The sequence below is a fragment of the Crocuta crocuta genome, unplaced genomic scaffold (assembly GCF_008692635.1).
Source record: "Crocuta crocuta isolate KB4526 unplaced genomic scaffold, BGI_CrCroc_1.0 scaffold296, whole genome shotgun sequence".
Lineage (NCBI taxonomy): Eukaryota > Metazoa > Chordata > Mammalia > Carnivora > Hyaenidae > Crocuta > Crocuta crocuta.
The window spans coordinates 574,482-590,402 of record NW_027530504.1 but is presented as its reverse complement, the minus strand read 5'-3'; the positions used below and the strand labels follow the sequence as shown (position 1 = coordinate 590,402).

General features: G+C 55.6%; 2 protein-coding genes across 2 annotated transcripts in view; both read left to right on the top strand.

Moving 5' to 3' along the window:
* Positions 1-15,915, top strand: part of RAB7A (RAB7A, member RAS oncogene family) — a 38,767-nt gene extending 22,852 nt beyond the window's left edge. Inside the window, exons 3-6 of the mRNA XM_077766853.1 lie at positions 201-327; positions 9,229-9,447; positions 11,163-11,291; positions 15,432-15,915. Coding sequence (XP_077622979.1) covers positions 201-327; positions 9,229-9,447; positions 11,163-11,291; positions 15,432-15,527 — 571 coding nt within the window. The 3' untranslated portion in view covers positions 15,528-15,915. The remainder of the gene's footprint in view (positions 1-200; positions 328-9,228; positions 9,448-11,162; positions 11,292-15,431) is intronic.
* CNBP (CCHC-type zinc finger nucleic acid binding protein) overlaps positions 1-15,921 on the top strand; it is a 363,505-nt gene that overhangs the window by 214,360 nt on the left and 133,224 nt on the right. The window lies entirely within an intron of this gene.

The following is a 15,921-nucleotide window of genomic DNA, read 5'->3' as shown; positions in this document are numbered from 1 at the left end:
GACCCAGTATCTTTCTCCCAGGAGAAACCCCCTCCCATGAGGGAGGCCGGCCGTTCGCTGGTGCCGCCTCTGTGGCGGTCCCGGTTCTCGGTTCTCTCAGGTTCCCTCAGGACGGGCAGGTCTCTTCAGCGGCGCAGGGACCAGGCCCCGTTTTCAGTCCCTCCCTGGTTGACCCGAACTTGGTTTCTCTCCGATTGCAGGGTTGGGAAGACGTCACTCATGAACCAGTATGTGAACAAGAAATTCAGTAACCAGTACAAAGCCACAATAGGAGCCGACTTCCTGACGAAGGAGGTGATGGTGGATGACAGGCTCGTGACGATGCAGGTAGGCGCACGCGGCGCTCCCGCTCGGGCCCCTTCCCGCCCTGCTGTCCCGTCCCCGCGGCTGCAGTCGCTGGTGCGACTGCCGATGACGCGCGGCGCGCCAGGTGCGGCCCAGATGCTGCAGGACACCTACTAGAAACGTCTCATTGCCTCTCCAGAGGTCGCGTTTCAGCGGACGGCCTGTTTTGTTTGCAGGGGTGGAAACACACAGCCCTCCGTCTCGCGTCTGCAGAATGTCTAACCCACACCTTTCTTAATCCCCTCGCTTTGCGTTTTAGGCCGAGCCGTCTTTGGGTCTCTCCCAGGTTCTTACAACAGCTGTTAACGTAGCTTCCCGTTGTTCTGGCTGCTCTTAACCTGTCCTGCCTGTAGCCACCAAAGTTGTGTTTCTTTGAAGCCGGTCTGGCTTTTTTATGTTTCACCTTAGTGTTTCCAGGGCTTCCCTTGCGACAGTCAGGATAAAATACAGACGCCTTCCTGGGGCCCTTGGAAGCCTTTGCGCTCCGGCCACGCGGTGTTCTTTGCTTTTTGTCCCTTGCCAGCCCTTCCTGACCCTGTGCTGCTCTTATAGCCCTGTGCTCGCACGTGCGCCTCCAGCCCGGTGCCCGGTCCCGTGTCTCCCCGTCCCCAGGTCGCCAGCCTTTAGGGGCCATCTTTTCAGAGTCCTACCTCCACAGCACCATTTCTTCCTGGATTAAACGCTGCCCTTGGCAGACCAGGCTTCGAGAGACAAATAGAATTCTTATCCTGCTGTCGTCCCGGCCTACTGCAGGTTCGCTGACGTGTTTGGGTGACCCAGCTGTCACGTGGGTTTTACACACACTGATCTCAGCTGTGACGTGCTCCTAGAGAATACAGATTCCGGACACTTCCATGCCTCACTCACTCGGACGGAGTTAATGTGGATTTCCCCCTCCCCCCCACCTCCCTCACGCGTGCACATAGAGATGTTTAAAATAGGACTAAGTGTTTTTTTAAGTTCTATTTATTTTTTTAGGTTTTATTTGACAGAGAGCACGCGCGTGTGTGCACGTGAGCAGGGGAGGGGCAGAGAGAGGGAGAGGGAGAGCGTCCCAAGCAGGCTCCATGCTGACGGCGCAAAGCCCAGTGTGGGGCTCAGACTCATGAACTGTGAGATCATGGTCTGAGCTAAAATCAAAAGTCGGACATTTAACCACCTGAGCCACCCAGGTGCCCAGGCTAAAGTTTTAAAGGCCAAGCCTGAGAGAGCAGGGAATTTTCCAGATTACAGGAAAGAAGACGGAACGGAGAACTAGTGATGAGCCGGGGGCTCCTGCCGTGGTGCTTTAAAAGCAAGTTTATAACCAGGCCTAGAGTTTCGTCGCTCACCGCGGGCAAGAGAAGTGACTACAAAGGCGGTGGGGGGAGACCCCCCCACTCTCCCACAGGACCTTGGAAAGCTGTGAAAACGGGAACGAATACCTTAGTGAAGTGGCACAGCTCCCGTAGGAGGTAAAAGCCTGGGGCTTTCGCCTCTTCGCCTTCCTGTTGCAGACGCTCCATCCCAGTGGCTCATGAGCGGGCTCGGAACCTGTCCTCCGCGGGGCAGAGAGAGGTTACAGGACTCGACGTCGACCTGCAAACTGCCGCCATCCCTGGCGCCCGCAGGGACGAGGCCGCTTTACAGGAAGACGTGCAGCCTCAGAACCGAGGATGAGCTCATAGCCACATGAGGAACTAAGGTGCCACAAAAAGTATTCACAATGACTAGAGATTTTTTAAAAGGGAACAGAAACCATAAAGAAAAAGGACACTGTGATAAAATGAGGATATGGAAAACATAGAACTTCCTTCAAGAAGTGGAAAGGTGGTCATTGAAACAAGCCAAATGAACAGTTAAACTGTGGCCTGAAGAAGACCGTCGGCTGTAAGAACGGAGCACGTGACCTAGAAAACTCAAAACTGCAGGGGCGCCTGGGTGGCTCAGTCGGTGAAGCGTCCGACTTTCGCTTAGGTCATGATCTCGGGGTTCGTGGGTTCCAGCCCCGCGTCGGGCTCTGTGCTGACAGCCAGTTCAGAGCCTGGAGCCTGTTTCAGTCTGTGACTCCTTCTCTCTCTGATCCTCCCCTGCTCACGCTGTCTCTCTCTCTCCTAGAAATATATGTGCTGCCGAAGCGAGCACTCTCTCTCCTAGAAATAAATAAAACATTTAAAAAAAAAAAAAAAAACTGTAGAGCGCCAGAAAGCCGGGCGAAGAGGCAGATGACCTCAAAGGAACAGCAGTTAGATGAGCTCGGAGACACGGCCGCCGGCGGGGGGAGCGGGGCGCCTCCAGGGTCGCACCTCAGGGTGTCCAGGCTGTGCCAGCCAGGTGGCGGGCGGCGTCCCGTACCCAGGAGAAACGGCTGTAGTGCCAAGCTGTGGGTTTGACAGCGACGCGGGCTGATTCAGAAGGCAGAGCCCAGATCCCTCCTGGGTTCGGGGCCACTGTAATAGAGCCCCGTGTCCCCGACTCCGCGTGGGCCCCATAGCGCTGCACGGCTGGAGTGAGCACCATCTGAGAGACTTGGGTCACTGGATCTGGAAACAGCGGGAAAGAGAACATGTTCCTCTTTCTTTATTTTTGAGAGAGCGCGGGCAAGGGAGGGGCAGAGAGAGGGAGAGACCCAGTCCGAAGCAGCTCCAGGCTCTGAGCTGTCAGCACCCATCTCGACGCGGGGCTTGAACTCGTGAACCCCATGAGATAATGACCTGAGCCGAAGTCGGACGCTTAACCGACCGAGCCCCCAGGCGCGCCAGGGAACGTGTTCCTGAAAGTTTGGAAGGAAAAGCTGGCCCTCGCGCTATTGCAGGCAGCTTGAAAGACTAGAAGTAAATGAAAACCATCGTCTCTGGACAAAGGCATCATCACTAGGGCTGAGAATCCTCACGGGGTTTTCATGGGCTTTAGCAGCGAGCGGTGAGACGCTCCAAGTGAGAAAACAAGGAGGGGCCCATGGAGTGCACTCTGATCATTCAGAGTGGTTTCTACATTTCAGACAAATAAGACCGCCTTGGCTGTCTGGAGAGAAGAAACTAAACAGGTGGTGTAGGTTATTAGAATTTCTAAAAATAAAATAGAGTAACCAAAAGGTGGAAATCTGAGAATGTTTCTAGCAACAGCCAGGGTACGCCAGAAGACCGCTGAAAGGGATGGTGGGAAAGAGCGGTCCAAACAGGACTCCATAGATGGGTCAGACTTCTTTTAATCTGTCTAAAAAGAAAGACCAGGGGCACCTGGGGGGCTCAGTTAGTTCAGCGTCCGACTTCGGCTCAGGTCGTGATGTCACAGTCCATGGGTTTGAGCCCCACATCGGGCTCTGTGCTGACAGCTCAGAGCCTGGAGCCTGTTTCGGATTCTGTGTCTCCCTCTCTCTCTGCCCCTTCCCTGCTCATGTTCTGTCTCGCTCTCTCTCAGAAATAAATAAAATCACTAAAAAAAATTTTTTTAAATAAAAAGAAAGACCAAAGATAATATTTCCTGAGAAATTTCTAGAACTGATGTGGCACCAATCCTCAGATTCAGGAAGCCCAAATTCCAAGATGGATAAAGAAAAAAGAAGTCTCGATGAATCATAATGAAATTACAAAAAGAAAAGACGGGAGCCCCTGGGTGGCTCTAGATTTTGGCTCAGGTCATCTTACAGTTGTGAGATCGAGCCCCTCGTTGGGCTTCACGCTGAGCATGGAGCCTGCTTGTGATTCTCTCCGTCCCTCTCCTGCCCCTTCCCTGCGTGCACTTGTGTTCTCTCTCTCCCTCTCCCTGCTCCTCTCGCCCCCCCCCCACAAAAGTCAAACTTGAAAGCATTCAGAGGAAAAAAAAAATATCTTGAAAAGGAGCAGGAATCAAGCTGATCGTTGACTCCCTACAGTAACAGTGGAAATCACCGGGCAGTGGAATAGATTCTGAAAGAAACCTTCAGCACAGTGTTCTGCCTCTGCTAAAAATACTCTCTAAGAATGAAAGCCTATATCCTTAAGTTCTGTGGTGAAAATTCTAAAAGATATACTTCAGACAGAAGGAAAGTGATTTCATTTGGGAAGGTTGGAGGTTAAGAAGATAAATTGAGATAAACTTTAATTATATACATGTATTTATTGTTAGAATTATGACCATATTAGTAAGGTAACAACTTCCAAACTATCCTAGAAAACCAGGATTGGATTTTATGTGATTTAATGTGTAGAGGAAGATGAGTGACTGCTGTGGGTTTTGTAAATTCCTTTATATTTTTTAGGAAAAAGCTAGAAATCAATCAGTATTAAACATTAGATGGAGTCAAGTATGCATGAAAAATTAAAGGCAACTTACTCTGAAGCCATAGTAATTTAAACTGTGATATTGTCAGAGACAGATCAGGGGAACAGAGAGGACACAAACAGCTCCCCCCTCCCCACCAGACCCTGAGGAGAGAGGTAGCTTCCAGAAGAGTAGCGAAAGGGGGAGCTGCACAGTAAATGGGAGGACGGGCCGGTGGTTTTCCGTTTGGGCGAGGAGTAACCAGAGGGTTCAAGACCTGAATGAAACAAGTACAAAATGAAAACTTCAGAAGTAATATTTTTCTTTAACCTTTGGTGTTTAAAATAGTGAAAGTACAAATCATAAAGGATTAAAGATTGATGGTAGACTACATTAAACATTTAAAAATTTTTTTTAATGTTTTTTTCATTTCTGAGAGAGAGAGAGACAGCGTGAGCAGGGGAGGGTCAGAGAGGGAGTCACAGACTGAAACAGGCTCCAGGCTCTGCGCTGGCAGTCAGCACAGAGCCCGACGCGGGGCTCGAACCCACCTACCGTGAGATCATGACCTGAGCCGAAGTCAGATGCTTAAGCTTAACAGCCGGAGCCACCCAGGCACCCCAGATTAAACATTTGAATAACAAGACCCCCAAATGACAAAAACAAACCACAGACTAAAAGAAAATGTGATCAGACAGACAGCCCGTTGGATGACCTGCCAGCAGGCGTCAGCAGGCAGTTAGGAGAAGAAACCTGTAATGGCCAGTGGCCTGAGTCCAGGGAGGCGATGGGGGGGTCGGGGGCAGGATGGGAGCTGCTCCCCTCCCCCCTCTTTCTTCCTCCTCCCCTCCCCCTCCCCCCTCCCCTTCTCCGATGCTATCATGATGCTGTTGGGAGCAGTCTTCCAGCACTTGTGTGGCTTAAAGCCATTCCCGGGGCCCTGTGACGGCCGATACTTCTGGGCCTGGTTGAGTAGAGTGGATGCCAACCCTGAAGGGGCAGCAGCCATGTGCTGCCGAGCGGTGGGCACGCGGGGGGAGGCGGCAGCAGGCCCCTGAGACCAGCAATTCAGGCAGTTGATGCATCGGGTTTGAGCACGGGGAGCGCTGACCGCGCGCTGCAGACGAGGCCGTGCACGTGTCTGCGCGTGTCGTGATAGAGGCCACTGTTGGGAGAGACGTCACAGCTGAAACATCTGCAACAGAGCGTGTTGGGAATGGAAACCGTTCCGCGTGGGGCCGGCACGGACAAGGGCCTCATCTCTCTGCATCACTTAAGTAGAAACCTCAAGTGTGCGCTGTGAAGTGATCCTCCTGGACCAAGAGGAAACGAGAACCTTGTCCAAGCCTGTAAGGTGGCTCTGCCTTCTCTGGGACGAAAATTAGACTGAAAGTAAAATGATAATATTCAGTAAGTATCTTACTTCATATGGAAGCAGCCAGAGTGTCCATCCACGGATGAATGAACAGAGAAGATTACGCACACGTACAACGGAATGTTAGTCGCCATAAAAAAGGACCGCGATCTTGCCATTTGCAACGCCGTGGATGGGCCAGAGGGTGCTGTGCGAAGGGGCGAAGGTCAGACGGGAGAAGGTCAGGTACCTTACTTCACTCGTGTGTGGAATCTTAAACAAATGAATAGACAACAACAACGACAAAAGCGACTCATGAATACAGAGCGAGCGCAAACTGGTGGCCACCAGAGCGGGGGGAGGTGGGAAGTGGGGGAAACAGGTGAAGGAACAAACTTCTGGATGTAAAATAAGTAAATCGTGAGGACGGAAAGAAAAGTGTCTCATTTCAGCAGTAACAGATTCTACNGGAGGGGGCGTCACACCGTCCGTAGGACCCGCGCAGTGTATACCACAACTTGTTTTTAAGTTTTTCTAGGTTGGATATGAAATAAGTTGTGAAAGTCGCTAAGGATAACCGCCCAGGTTTTTCAACTTTTCTTTTCATCAGCCCCTTACTTTTTGCCTTCTCTGTGTATCTGAGTTTCAGACATGCGGTCGGTTCCACCCAAAAGTAGGAAAATTCTTACTTAAGCCCCTGTTGGGACTGTATCCTAAACAAGCACCTGAAACACAGGAGAGGCTCTGTGCGCAGCCCTCGTCACCGAGTTACCAGCACAGAGAATTGGCAGCGGGTTTTTGTTTTAGAACAAGAACGAAGCTGTTTGCTGAGAGCGTTGGGCATCAGTATAGGTGTGAGTCACTGTCCGGGACAGCGCCGTGCGCGGCGCGTGACAGAGGTTTCCCCTACAGTGTCCCGTGAGCTGCGGACCGTGGGGGGGTGGGCGGGGAGCGGCGGATTTTTTTTTTTTTTTTTTGGTCTGAGCCTAGATTTAAGTTCTGGTTTTAAATCTTGGTTTCTTACTTTCTCTTTATGGGAGTCGTTGTCTGTTTCTACTTCCCTTTTTGTACGCCCAGGCTCTCGGGTCCCCCTTCGCCCCAGTCTCCTTCTTATGAGCAAGGGCTCCTTTTTTCACTCAGAGACCCACGTTCAGTGTGGGGTGCTGGGAACGCAGAACAGCCCCAGATCAGACCTCACCGCAGTGCCCCTGCTGGGGACCCACTGGCATTAGCCATCACTTTGTGTCTGCGTGTGTGCACTTGGCTTGTTGTCTCGGGGGTGGGGCACATCGGGTCCCCCAGCCCTGTTGAGAGGCAGTCAGAATAATTGGCTTTGGGGACATTTCTGTTGCCCTTTACTCTTGCGTCTGCGTCATCATCGCTTCTTTGTGGTTCTGCCCGAGTGGCCTTTTCTCTTGCCGGCTGTCTGCGCATTCTGTGCCGCACACGGACATTCGCGACCGCCTCCTGCCTCTCCTCTGCAGCCCGGCCGGCTCCCCGTGGCTGCGGGGCCCCGTCCCACAGAGTTCTTCCACGGAGCGAAGGCCGTGGGCTGGTGTGTATAAGCGGATGGGGCCCCGGGAGCGGGTGGGCCGCCGAGGCCGGGCTGCCTGTCCTTACTGCGCTGGTTGAGGAGGGCCGTGTGCACAGGACGAAAGGCTGGGGCGGCCTTCTCAGAGCTGCTGCCCCGCCGGGGTGCGCTCGGGCTCTTGGGGACTGTTTGCCAACACAAAGCGCACGTGTGCACCTCGGCCCGGCACTGACACTGGGGACCACGGGACCCCCTTCCAGCGTGCTGCAGCCTCGGCTGCCCTTGGCCAGCCTGCGGACCAGAGCTTAGCCTGTGTCGCCCTGTTGCTTTATGGGAGCTCCCTCGGGGCTCAGGGCGGCCGCCCCCAGCCCCCGGCAGCATTTCAGCTCCGGCCCCTGCTCTGTTGGCTGCAGTGCCGTTTGAGCCAGTCCCCGAGAGAACACCAGCTGCCTGGATTTGCGGCTCATGCTTCAGGACTCCTTGCAGAGAATGTTCCGGGAGGTGTTGTGGGGTCTGAAACGTCCGGGCTTTGTTGGCCTTGCTGATGCTAAAGAAAGGCGAATCCCGCATCCTGCCCTGTGCTGCGTTACTTTCCTCTGCGCGTGTTTGTTTATTCTCCCCAAGCGTCGTGCCCTCGCCTTGCGTGGTGCTCCTCCTGCCTGAGCCGGGGGCTCTGTCCCTGTGTGTCCTGGAGACGCTGGACGTGGTGGCCAGGCGTTCCCGGTGACCTGGGGGGGACCGGACTGACCCCCGAGCAGGGCCTCCCAGAGGAGCTCACCCGTCTGTCGGCAGAACCTGGTTCAGGAGACCCAAGTCTACTGGTCCAGTCCACACTGCATTCTGCTTCGAACCCTGAGCCTTTGGGTAGTTGGTGGGTGATCTGGACATAAAGTTGGTACTTGTTTGGGTTGTAAGGATGGTCCANGAGCCCGACGCGGGGCCCGAACCCACGAATGGCGAGATCGTGAGCTAAGCGAAAGTCGGACGCTTAACCGACTAAGCCACCCAGGCGCCCCTCTTCATGTTGTTCTGAAGCGAACAGGGGTCCCTGCGGACCCTGAATCCAGAGGCTGGAGGCCACGGCAGCCGGAAGTGACGGGACGCTGCTCCTGGCCCAGGCGCTTTCGTAGCCCCGGGGACTCGCTGGGGGGCGAGGCCTCTCAGAGCACCTGTCGCTCCTCCAGGCTGAGCAGGGCGGCCCCGTCAGGAGCCCAGGGCAGAGGGGAAAGCTGTCTGTGCTCGCGGACCAGCTCGGCGTTGGACAGCGTGAGGTTCCGTGAGCTGCTCCGCAGCACCCGGCCTTCCTGCGAGGAAGTGCTCACCCTCGCCTGTCCCTCGCCTGTCGTCTGGAGCATTGCCCCTTGTCCGTCTGTCCCTTTGTCTCTCTGTCGGGGATTTTTGTTTGTTTGGGTTTTTTGTTGTGGTGGTGGTGGTGGTTTTGAGTTATAATATAACTGATTATTTTAAGGTCAATTTGACAGACCGTAAAGTATGTAATTTTAAATGTACAGTTCGGTGAGTAATCCCCTCCCTGTACCTCCATCACCCCAAAAAGCCCCCAGAGTACTTAAATCTCAAGTTTCCATCATGAAGTTTACAGAAGTATCTGGTCACGTGACTGCCACCTGGATGGAGGTCAGCGCGTGTTCTAACCGGGCTCGGACTCCGTGTCCCCTCTCAGACACGCTGCCTGTCGGGGCCGCTTTGGATGCTCTGGTGTGAAGTCTGTTCCCTGACTTCCGAAGCTGTGTGCCCCGGAGCCTGTGTCCNTGCGCAGATCTGGGACACGGCCGGACAGGAGCGGTTCCAGTCCCTCGGTGTGGCCTTCTACAGAGGTGCAGACTGCTGCGTCCTGGTGTTCGACGTGACCGCCCCCAACACATTCAAAACCCTCGATAGCTGGAGAGACGAGTTTCTCATCCAGGCCAGTCCCCGGGATCCGGAAAACTTCCCCTTCGTGGTGTTGGGAAACAAGATTGACCTCGAAAACAGACAAGTGAGTGCTAACAGTAGTGGGGGTGGGAGATGCGGAGGCTCCGGAATCTGCTCTCCTCTAGGTCGTGGCTGCCGGGCCTTTTAAAAGTAGCAGTTCCGCTTCAGAAACTACTGTTCTTAGTTGTGATGAGTAAAAAGCCATGTGCCTTTAGAGACCGACACCGTGTGTGTCCGTGTGCGTGTGTGTGTGTCCGTCCTGTGTCCGTGTGTGTGTCCGTGTGCGTGTGTGTGTCCATCTTGTGTGTGCATGTGCGTGTGTGTCCGTCCTGTGTGCATGTGTGCCCGTGTGCATGTGTGTGTGTCCGTCCTGTGTGTGCATGTGCGTGTGTGTCCGTCCTGTGTGTGCGTGTGTCCATGTGCGTGTGCGTGTGTGTGTCCGTCGTGTGCATGCGTGTGTGTGCCCCCTCCTGGGGGAAAGGGAGAGAGAACTAACTACTTACCCATCCGGCCCTTGGAGTAGAGCCTTGCGTCGTAAGCCTGCAGGCGGTGCTTCCCGGAGGAGCACAGGGCCAGTGGGAGTCGGGAAAGCTTTTCCCTTTGATGCTCACAACGCAGCAAGTTCATTTTGTGGCGTTGTCTCTACTGGCCGCTGCTTTTGGTCCCTGTGAAATAATTTGCCTTCCGGCTGGGTTGCAGTCTCTAGTTTGGTCTTTTGGATTTAAAGGCAGACTTGCAATTAAAGCCTGGCTCGTGCACTTTCAATTTGGGAGTACTTCTTGGAGTCTGCACGTTGACGCCTCTAACACGAATACTCTGCAATCAGAATACCGCGCACCCGAAAGCCCCGGCACCAGGAGGAGCTTGGGAAACGGCGGCTTTCTATCGGCCTGTTGCTTCCCCTCCCGGGAGAGGCACTGGCTTCTAAGGTGCCCTGTGGTTGGGAGGGTTCTTTGCTAAGCTCAGGACGGCTCTAGAAAGGTACGTGTGAGACTGTGTACCATGAGGTACCACGAGGACCAAGGGCGCAGGAGACCTGGTGTGAACCCCATGCGGCCCCTGGCCGCCTATGACTTTGGGCCTTGCCTTTGCCCTCTCAGCCTCCGTTCTTCTTCTGCACTTGAGAGGCCAGGGCTAGATTGTGTGATTCTGCTCTCCTGCACCTCGGGGGCCTGCCTGGATCTCCGCGTGTGCAAAAGATTGTGCTTTGGGCTTTGAGTAAAATTGCTCTGGTTCACTTTCAAATAGCATTTCTCTTGGGAACGTAGACTCCTGATTGTAACCAGGCTTATTTCTGGCCATTGCTCTCGTTTTCTCCCTTTTCCAAGCGACCGTCCCTTCGTGCCTGAAAATGGGCTAGGGCTGGGGGAGGGAATGCGGTGGCAGCTGCAGAATCCTGTGGCGCGAGGCTGTGACCCAGCTGGGGTAGTAGGAGCAGGACCGGGTAAGGGACCGCGAACCTTAAAGACCAAGCTGCCAGGCATTTCCGGGCCGAGACCTCTGAGGTCCTAAGAGAAACGATTCAGCGCTCCGTGGGCCGGCTGCCTGCTTCCGGCCGAGGCTCAGAAACTGTGGATAATAGAAGGGACTTTGGGTTTGAGGTGTCGCTGTGTTACGCAGAGCCAGCAGGGTGACCGGGGACAGGTCCGCGGCTCCCTTCCCCCACCGCCTGCACACCGTCACCCCGCCGGTGTGCTCCCTGTGGACTCGGGACAGTGTCGTCCCGGGAAGGTGGAGGCCCGGCCAGGTCAGGAGCGCACGCCCTGCTTCCTCTTCCAGGTGGCCACCAAGCGGGCACAGGCCTGGTGCTACAGCAAAAACAACATCCCCTACTTTGAGACCAGTGCCAAGGAGGCCATCAACGTGGAGCAGGCCTTCCAGACGATCGCCCGGAACGCGCTCAAACAGGTGGGTGTCCCGCGGCCCTCCGGCTCCCCCTGCTGACCGCCCCCCCCCTCCGCCCTACCCGCCGGCTTCCTGTCCGTGATCTTCCCTCGCCCTGTTTTCCGTGTAGCCAGAACCCCCGTGTGTTTATCTGAGAAGGTAGTGAGGCGTTCTGCTAAAGCTTCCGGAAAGCCCACCTGTGTGTGGCTGAGCCGCACAGGACAGGGCCGGGAAGACGGGCTGAGGCGCCCCCGCCCGGGAACCGCTGCTTCTCCGCGTGCTGGTAGCGCTCAGACCACTCGGAGGCCCTGGGCCACACCGCTCCGTCCACTGGGGGAGAGCGTGGCCTGGGATTTATATCCCCATCATTAGACAGAGAGTGAGTGAGTGTGTGTGTGTGTGTGTGTATGTGTGTGAGAGAGAGAGAGAGAGAGAGAATGAGTGTGTGAGAGTGAGTTGAGTGTGTGTGAGCGAGCGCGCGCGCATCTCTGAGCTTCCATCCCCTCGTGTGTAGAAAGAGAACGCTTGCTTTGCAGGATGGTTAAGACGAAACAAGATGCGTTCGCTCTTGTCATCCTCATAAATGGCTGTATTTGGTCACCGGAAGGAGCGCTTCCCCAGAACCTCTGGGAGTCGCGTTCCTTGAACACGGGTTCTGCCTTACGGTTGTTTACCCGGCTGCTCCCAGGAGGCACGGTCGCTCCTTGCTGCCGGCGTGCGGGAGCCCAAGGCGCTTTTGCTGCAGCCCCTGTGTTGGGGCCGGTGAGCCAAGGGACAGCATGAGGCATCGTCATCTGTGACTGTCGGGTTTGGGAGCCGGGGGGGTGGGGGGTGGTGAGGTGGTGCCGGAGGCCGCGGAGAGCGTCTGCGGGGGTCACCCGTGCGGGGCAAGGCGGGCTCTGCAGCCGCAGGAAGCCGGGCCTCTGGGGCCTCTGGGCCGCACCCGTTCTCGGCACCTCGGGGCGTCCACACCCGAGGGCAGGGAAGCAGCCGGAGCGCGCCGACCGGACGCCGCACCGAGTGCCCNCGTCTTGGCCGAAGCCCTGCCCCGACCGCGAGGCTGCCCCTGCCGAGGAACGCGGAGAGCAGGGCCCCGGCCTCCCCGCCTCCCCCTCGCTAGGCCGGCGTCGCGCCTCGGGTAGCGGCCCGCTGTCCCTCCTGACGCGGCTCTCGATCTGAACAGGCCTGCGCCTCGCGCCCCGGCTGGTCCCTGCTGACCGGCGTCCCCACCCCCGTCCGGTCCTCTCTCTCCGTGTTGCTGCGTCTGCGGCCTGGCTTCCGTGCTCTCTGTTCCCGCGTGCCAGCCTCTGGGCAGTAAGATGGTTGGCTTGAAAGGTGTGTGTGCTTTTAAAAGGTGACGCCGGGGCACCTGGGCGGCTCAGTCGGTCAAGGGTCCCACTTTGGGTTTGCGGCTCAGGTCACGTGATCTCATGGTGTTGGTGAGTTCCAGCCCCCACGGGGCTCTAAGCTGCTAGCAGTGGGTCTGCTTGGGATTCTCCCTGCCCTTCCCCGCTTGAGTGGTCGCCCTCCCCACCCCCCTCTCAAAATAAACTTTCCAGGGAGTAAGTAAGTAAATGACAAAAGGTGGTGCCAGTCCTCTTCCCGGAAGGCAGANTAACTTCACCTATTTTCTTAGACAGGTGTGTCATTTTCAATTTCTAGGTTTTCTGTGTCTGGGTCATGTGTTGTCTGGTGCGGCTGGGGCCCTTTAAGACAAGGGCTCGCCAGGTGCTCAGCAGACCGCCTGCCCCAGTGCAGGGGGCGTCGCCTCCGTGCGGGAAGTGCTGTGTTTCGGGTCCCCAGTTTCTTTGGCGCTTGTGCGTGGGGCCGTCTCTTTGACGGCCTTTATATGTGGCCTGACCTCCGATAAGGCAAGCCCCCCCTCCCCCCGAGTCTTGTTTGTAGTTTTTCCTTGGCCCTGATGGTGCCTTTTCCATCTAGATTACGAATTTTATTACAGTTCCACCTTTTTCCTTTCTCACCACCGCCCCCGGCCGCAAGGACAAAACTTTATTGACATTCTGACTGGGATTGCGCATGACACTCTGCTCTGGGTGCCGTGACAAAGTCCCACCGACTGGGCGGCAGAACAGCAGGCCTTTGTCTTCTCTCGGGTTCTGGAAGCCAGAGGTTTATAATTAAGGTGCCAGAAAATTCCTTATCACTTTTCAGGTTCTTTACCTTCTATATTCCCACTCCTGATGGGAATGTAAAATAGTGCAGCCAATATGGAAAACAGTCTGGCAGTTCTTCAGAACAGTTAAACATAGCGTTACCTTTTTTCTTTTAAGTCCAGAGAGCGATCGCGGGCAAGCAGGGGAGGGGCAAAGAGAGAATCCCAGGCAGGCTCTGCACTGTCCGCGTGGAGCCCAGTGCGAGGCTCGAATTCACGAACTGTGAGATCATGACCTGAGCCAAAATCAAGAGTCAGATGTTTAACTGACTGAGCCCCCCAGGCGCCCCTGGAGCCACTTGCGGCCCCTTGACTCCACTCCTCCGTGTTTACTCAGGAGGAACGAAGGCATGTCCGACAAAGTGTCCAATGTAGGCAGATCTGTTAAGACAGAAAGTAGGTGCGGGCGTCTGGGTGGCTCAGTCGGTTAAGCGTCGGACTTCAGCTCAGGGCATGATCTCATGGTTCCTGGGTTCGAGCCCCGCGTCGGGGTCACTGCTGTCCGCGCAGAGCCCACTTTAGATCCTCTGTCCCCCCATCTCAGCCCCTCTCCCGCTCATGCTTCCTCTCAAAAATGAATATTAAAAAAAAAAAATGAAAGCAGATGAGTGGTTGCCAAGGCTTGGCGTATCTGGTGGGGATGGGGAATGACTGCTAATGAGCGCAGGTTCCCTTACGGGGTGAAGAAGATGTTCTGGAGTTAGTGGTGATGGCTGCCCAGCTTTGTGAATACCCTAAAATCCTCTGAACTGTACACGCTGTGGTACACCTCGGTAAACCTTTTATTTTTTTTAATGTGTATTCTTTTTTTTTTTTTTTTTTTTAAATCTTTTTATTTATTTATGGGAGAGAGAGAGACAGCGTGAGCAGGGGAGGGTCAGAGAGAGAGGGAGTCACAGACTGAAACAGGCTCCAGGCTCTGAGCTGGCAGTCAGCACAGAGCCCGACGCGGGGCTCGAACCCATGAACCGCGAGATCATGACCCAAGCGAAAGTCGGACGCTTAACCGACTAAGCCACCCAGGCGCCCCTTTAATGTGTATTCTTAAAGGTTTTTATTTTTACAGCTATTGTGTGTAGAATAGTTTTCTCTAGGAAACATTGTTTTGGTTTTTTTTCCATGTTTATTTATGAGAGAGCACAAGTGGGGGAAGGACAGAGAGAGAGCAAGACAGAATCCAAAGCCGGCTCCACGCAGCCAGCTCCGACCCCGACAGGGGGCTCGAGCCCATGAACCGTGAGATCCTGACTTGAGCAGAAGTCGGATGCTCAGCTGACTGAGCCCCCGGGTGCCCCATTCCCTGGACGGCTTTTAGCAAATAGAAACATTGCTTGCTTCGTCTCCGTAGCCTCGAACGGTTGCTGGCACGCAGGTGCTCGGTGTTCAAGTGGCCGATTGTTCTCCCACAGCAGGAAGTAGAAAACTGCCCTCACTGGGTGCTTGTTAATTCAGCAGAAAGTCCCACTACACTGAGCCCGGTCCGTCTGCCGCCACCGCTCACCATGGCCGCTGACGGAATTCATCCGTAGCACGCGGCACCTAGAGACAAAACCCCCTTGACCTTGGAAGAAGAAAATAGACGCCAAGTCCAGAAAAATGACTGGCAAACGGGTGCCTGGAGGGATGTTTGGGGACCGCGGGGGCAGCAGGGGCTAAGGGCTGCCAGGGTCCAGCCCGCGCTGAAGTCTGACCTCGGAGGCGGAGGCGATGACAGAACGCGGCCGCCCTGAGCATCTGTGACTGGCCGTGGTCCCCAAGCCGCGAGCTTTCGGTCGTGACGGAGAGCGTGAGCGCGCGCTGTCCTGACCGCCCCGCGTCGGCTGCTGCTCTTCCCGCTGAATCCCTCTCGGCGCCTCCTCCGCCCTCCCTTCACTGCCAGGCCTGCCCCCGGCCCGGGGAGAGCAGGGCCAAGGCCGGAGCCGAGCTCGGAATCGCCCCGGCCCCTGGGTAACAGGCCTCTCTCGCTCTCTCCCCGCCCCCCCCCCACCCAGGAAACCGAGGTGGAGCTGTACAACGAATTCCCCGAGCCCATCAAACTGGACAAGAACGACCGGGCCAAGACCTCGGGCGATAGCTGCAGCTGCTGAAGGGGCGGCGAGAGCAGAGCACAGAGTCCTTCACAGACCAGGAACACACTTCGGCCTTCCTACACGAGCCCCTCCCTTCCCACACACACCATAAAGTTGTCTCTCGAATCCAGCTGCCAAAAGAAACCCCAACAGACACCCTCGCCCTTACACACACGCGCGCGTGCGACACACACACACCCCTACACCTGATACGAGCAGACAGACTCCAGCCCAGGCCTGTGACGGCGCCGTTGGGGTCTGCCCGCCCACCGCCTCAGCCCTGTGGCCCCCGACAGGCCCGCGGTAGAAACCGTGCTGGTGTGGAGTCAGCATCGGAATCGTATTCTTTTTGTCCACTGGGGAGAGAGAACTGTTTACAGTTAATCTGTGTCTAATTAGTTATCTGTATTTT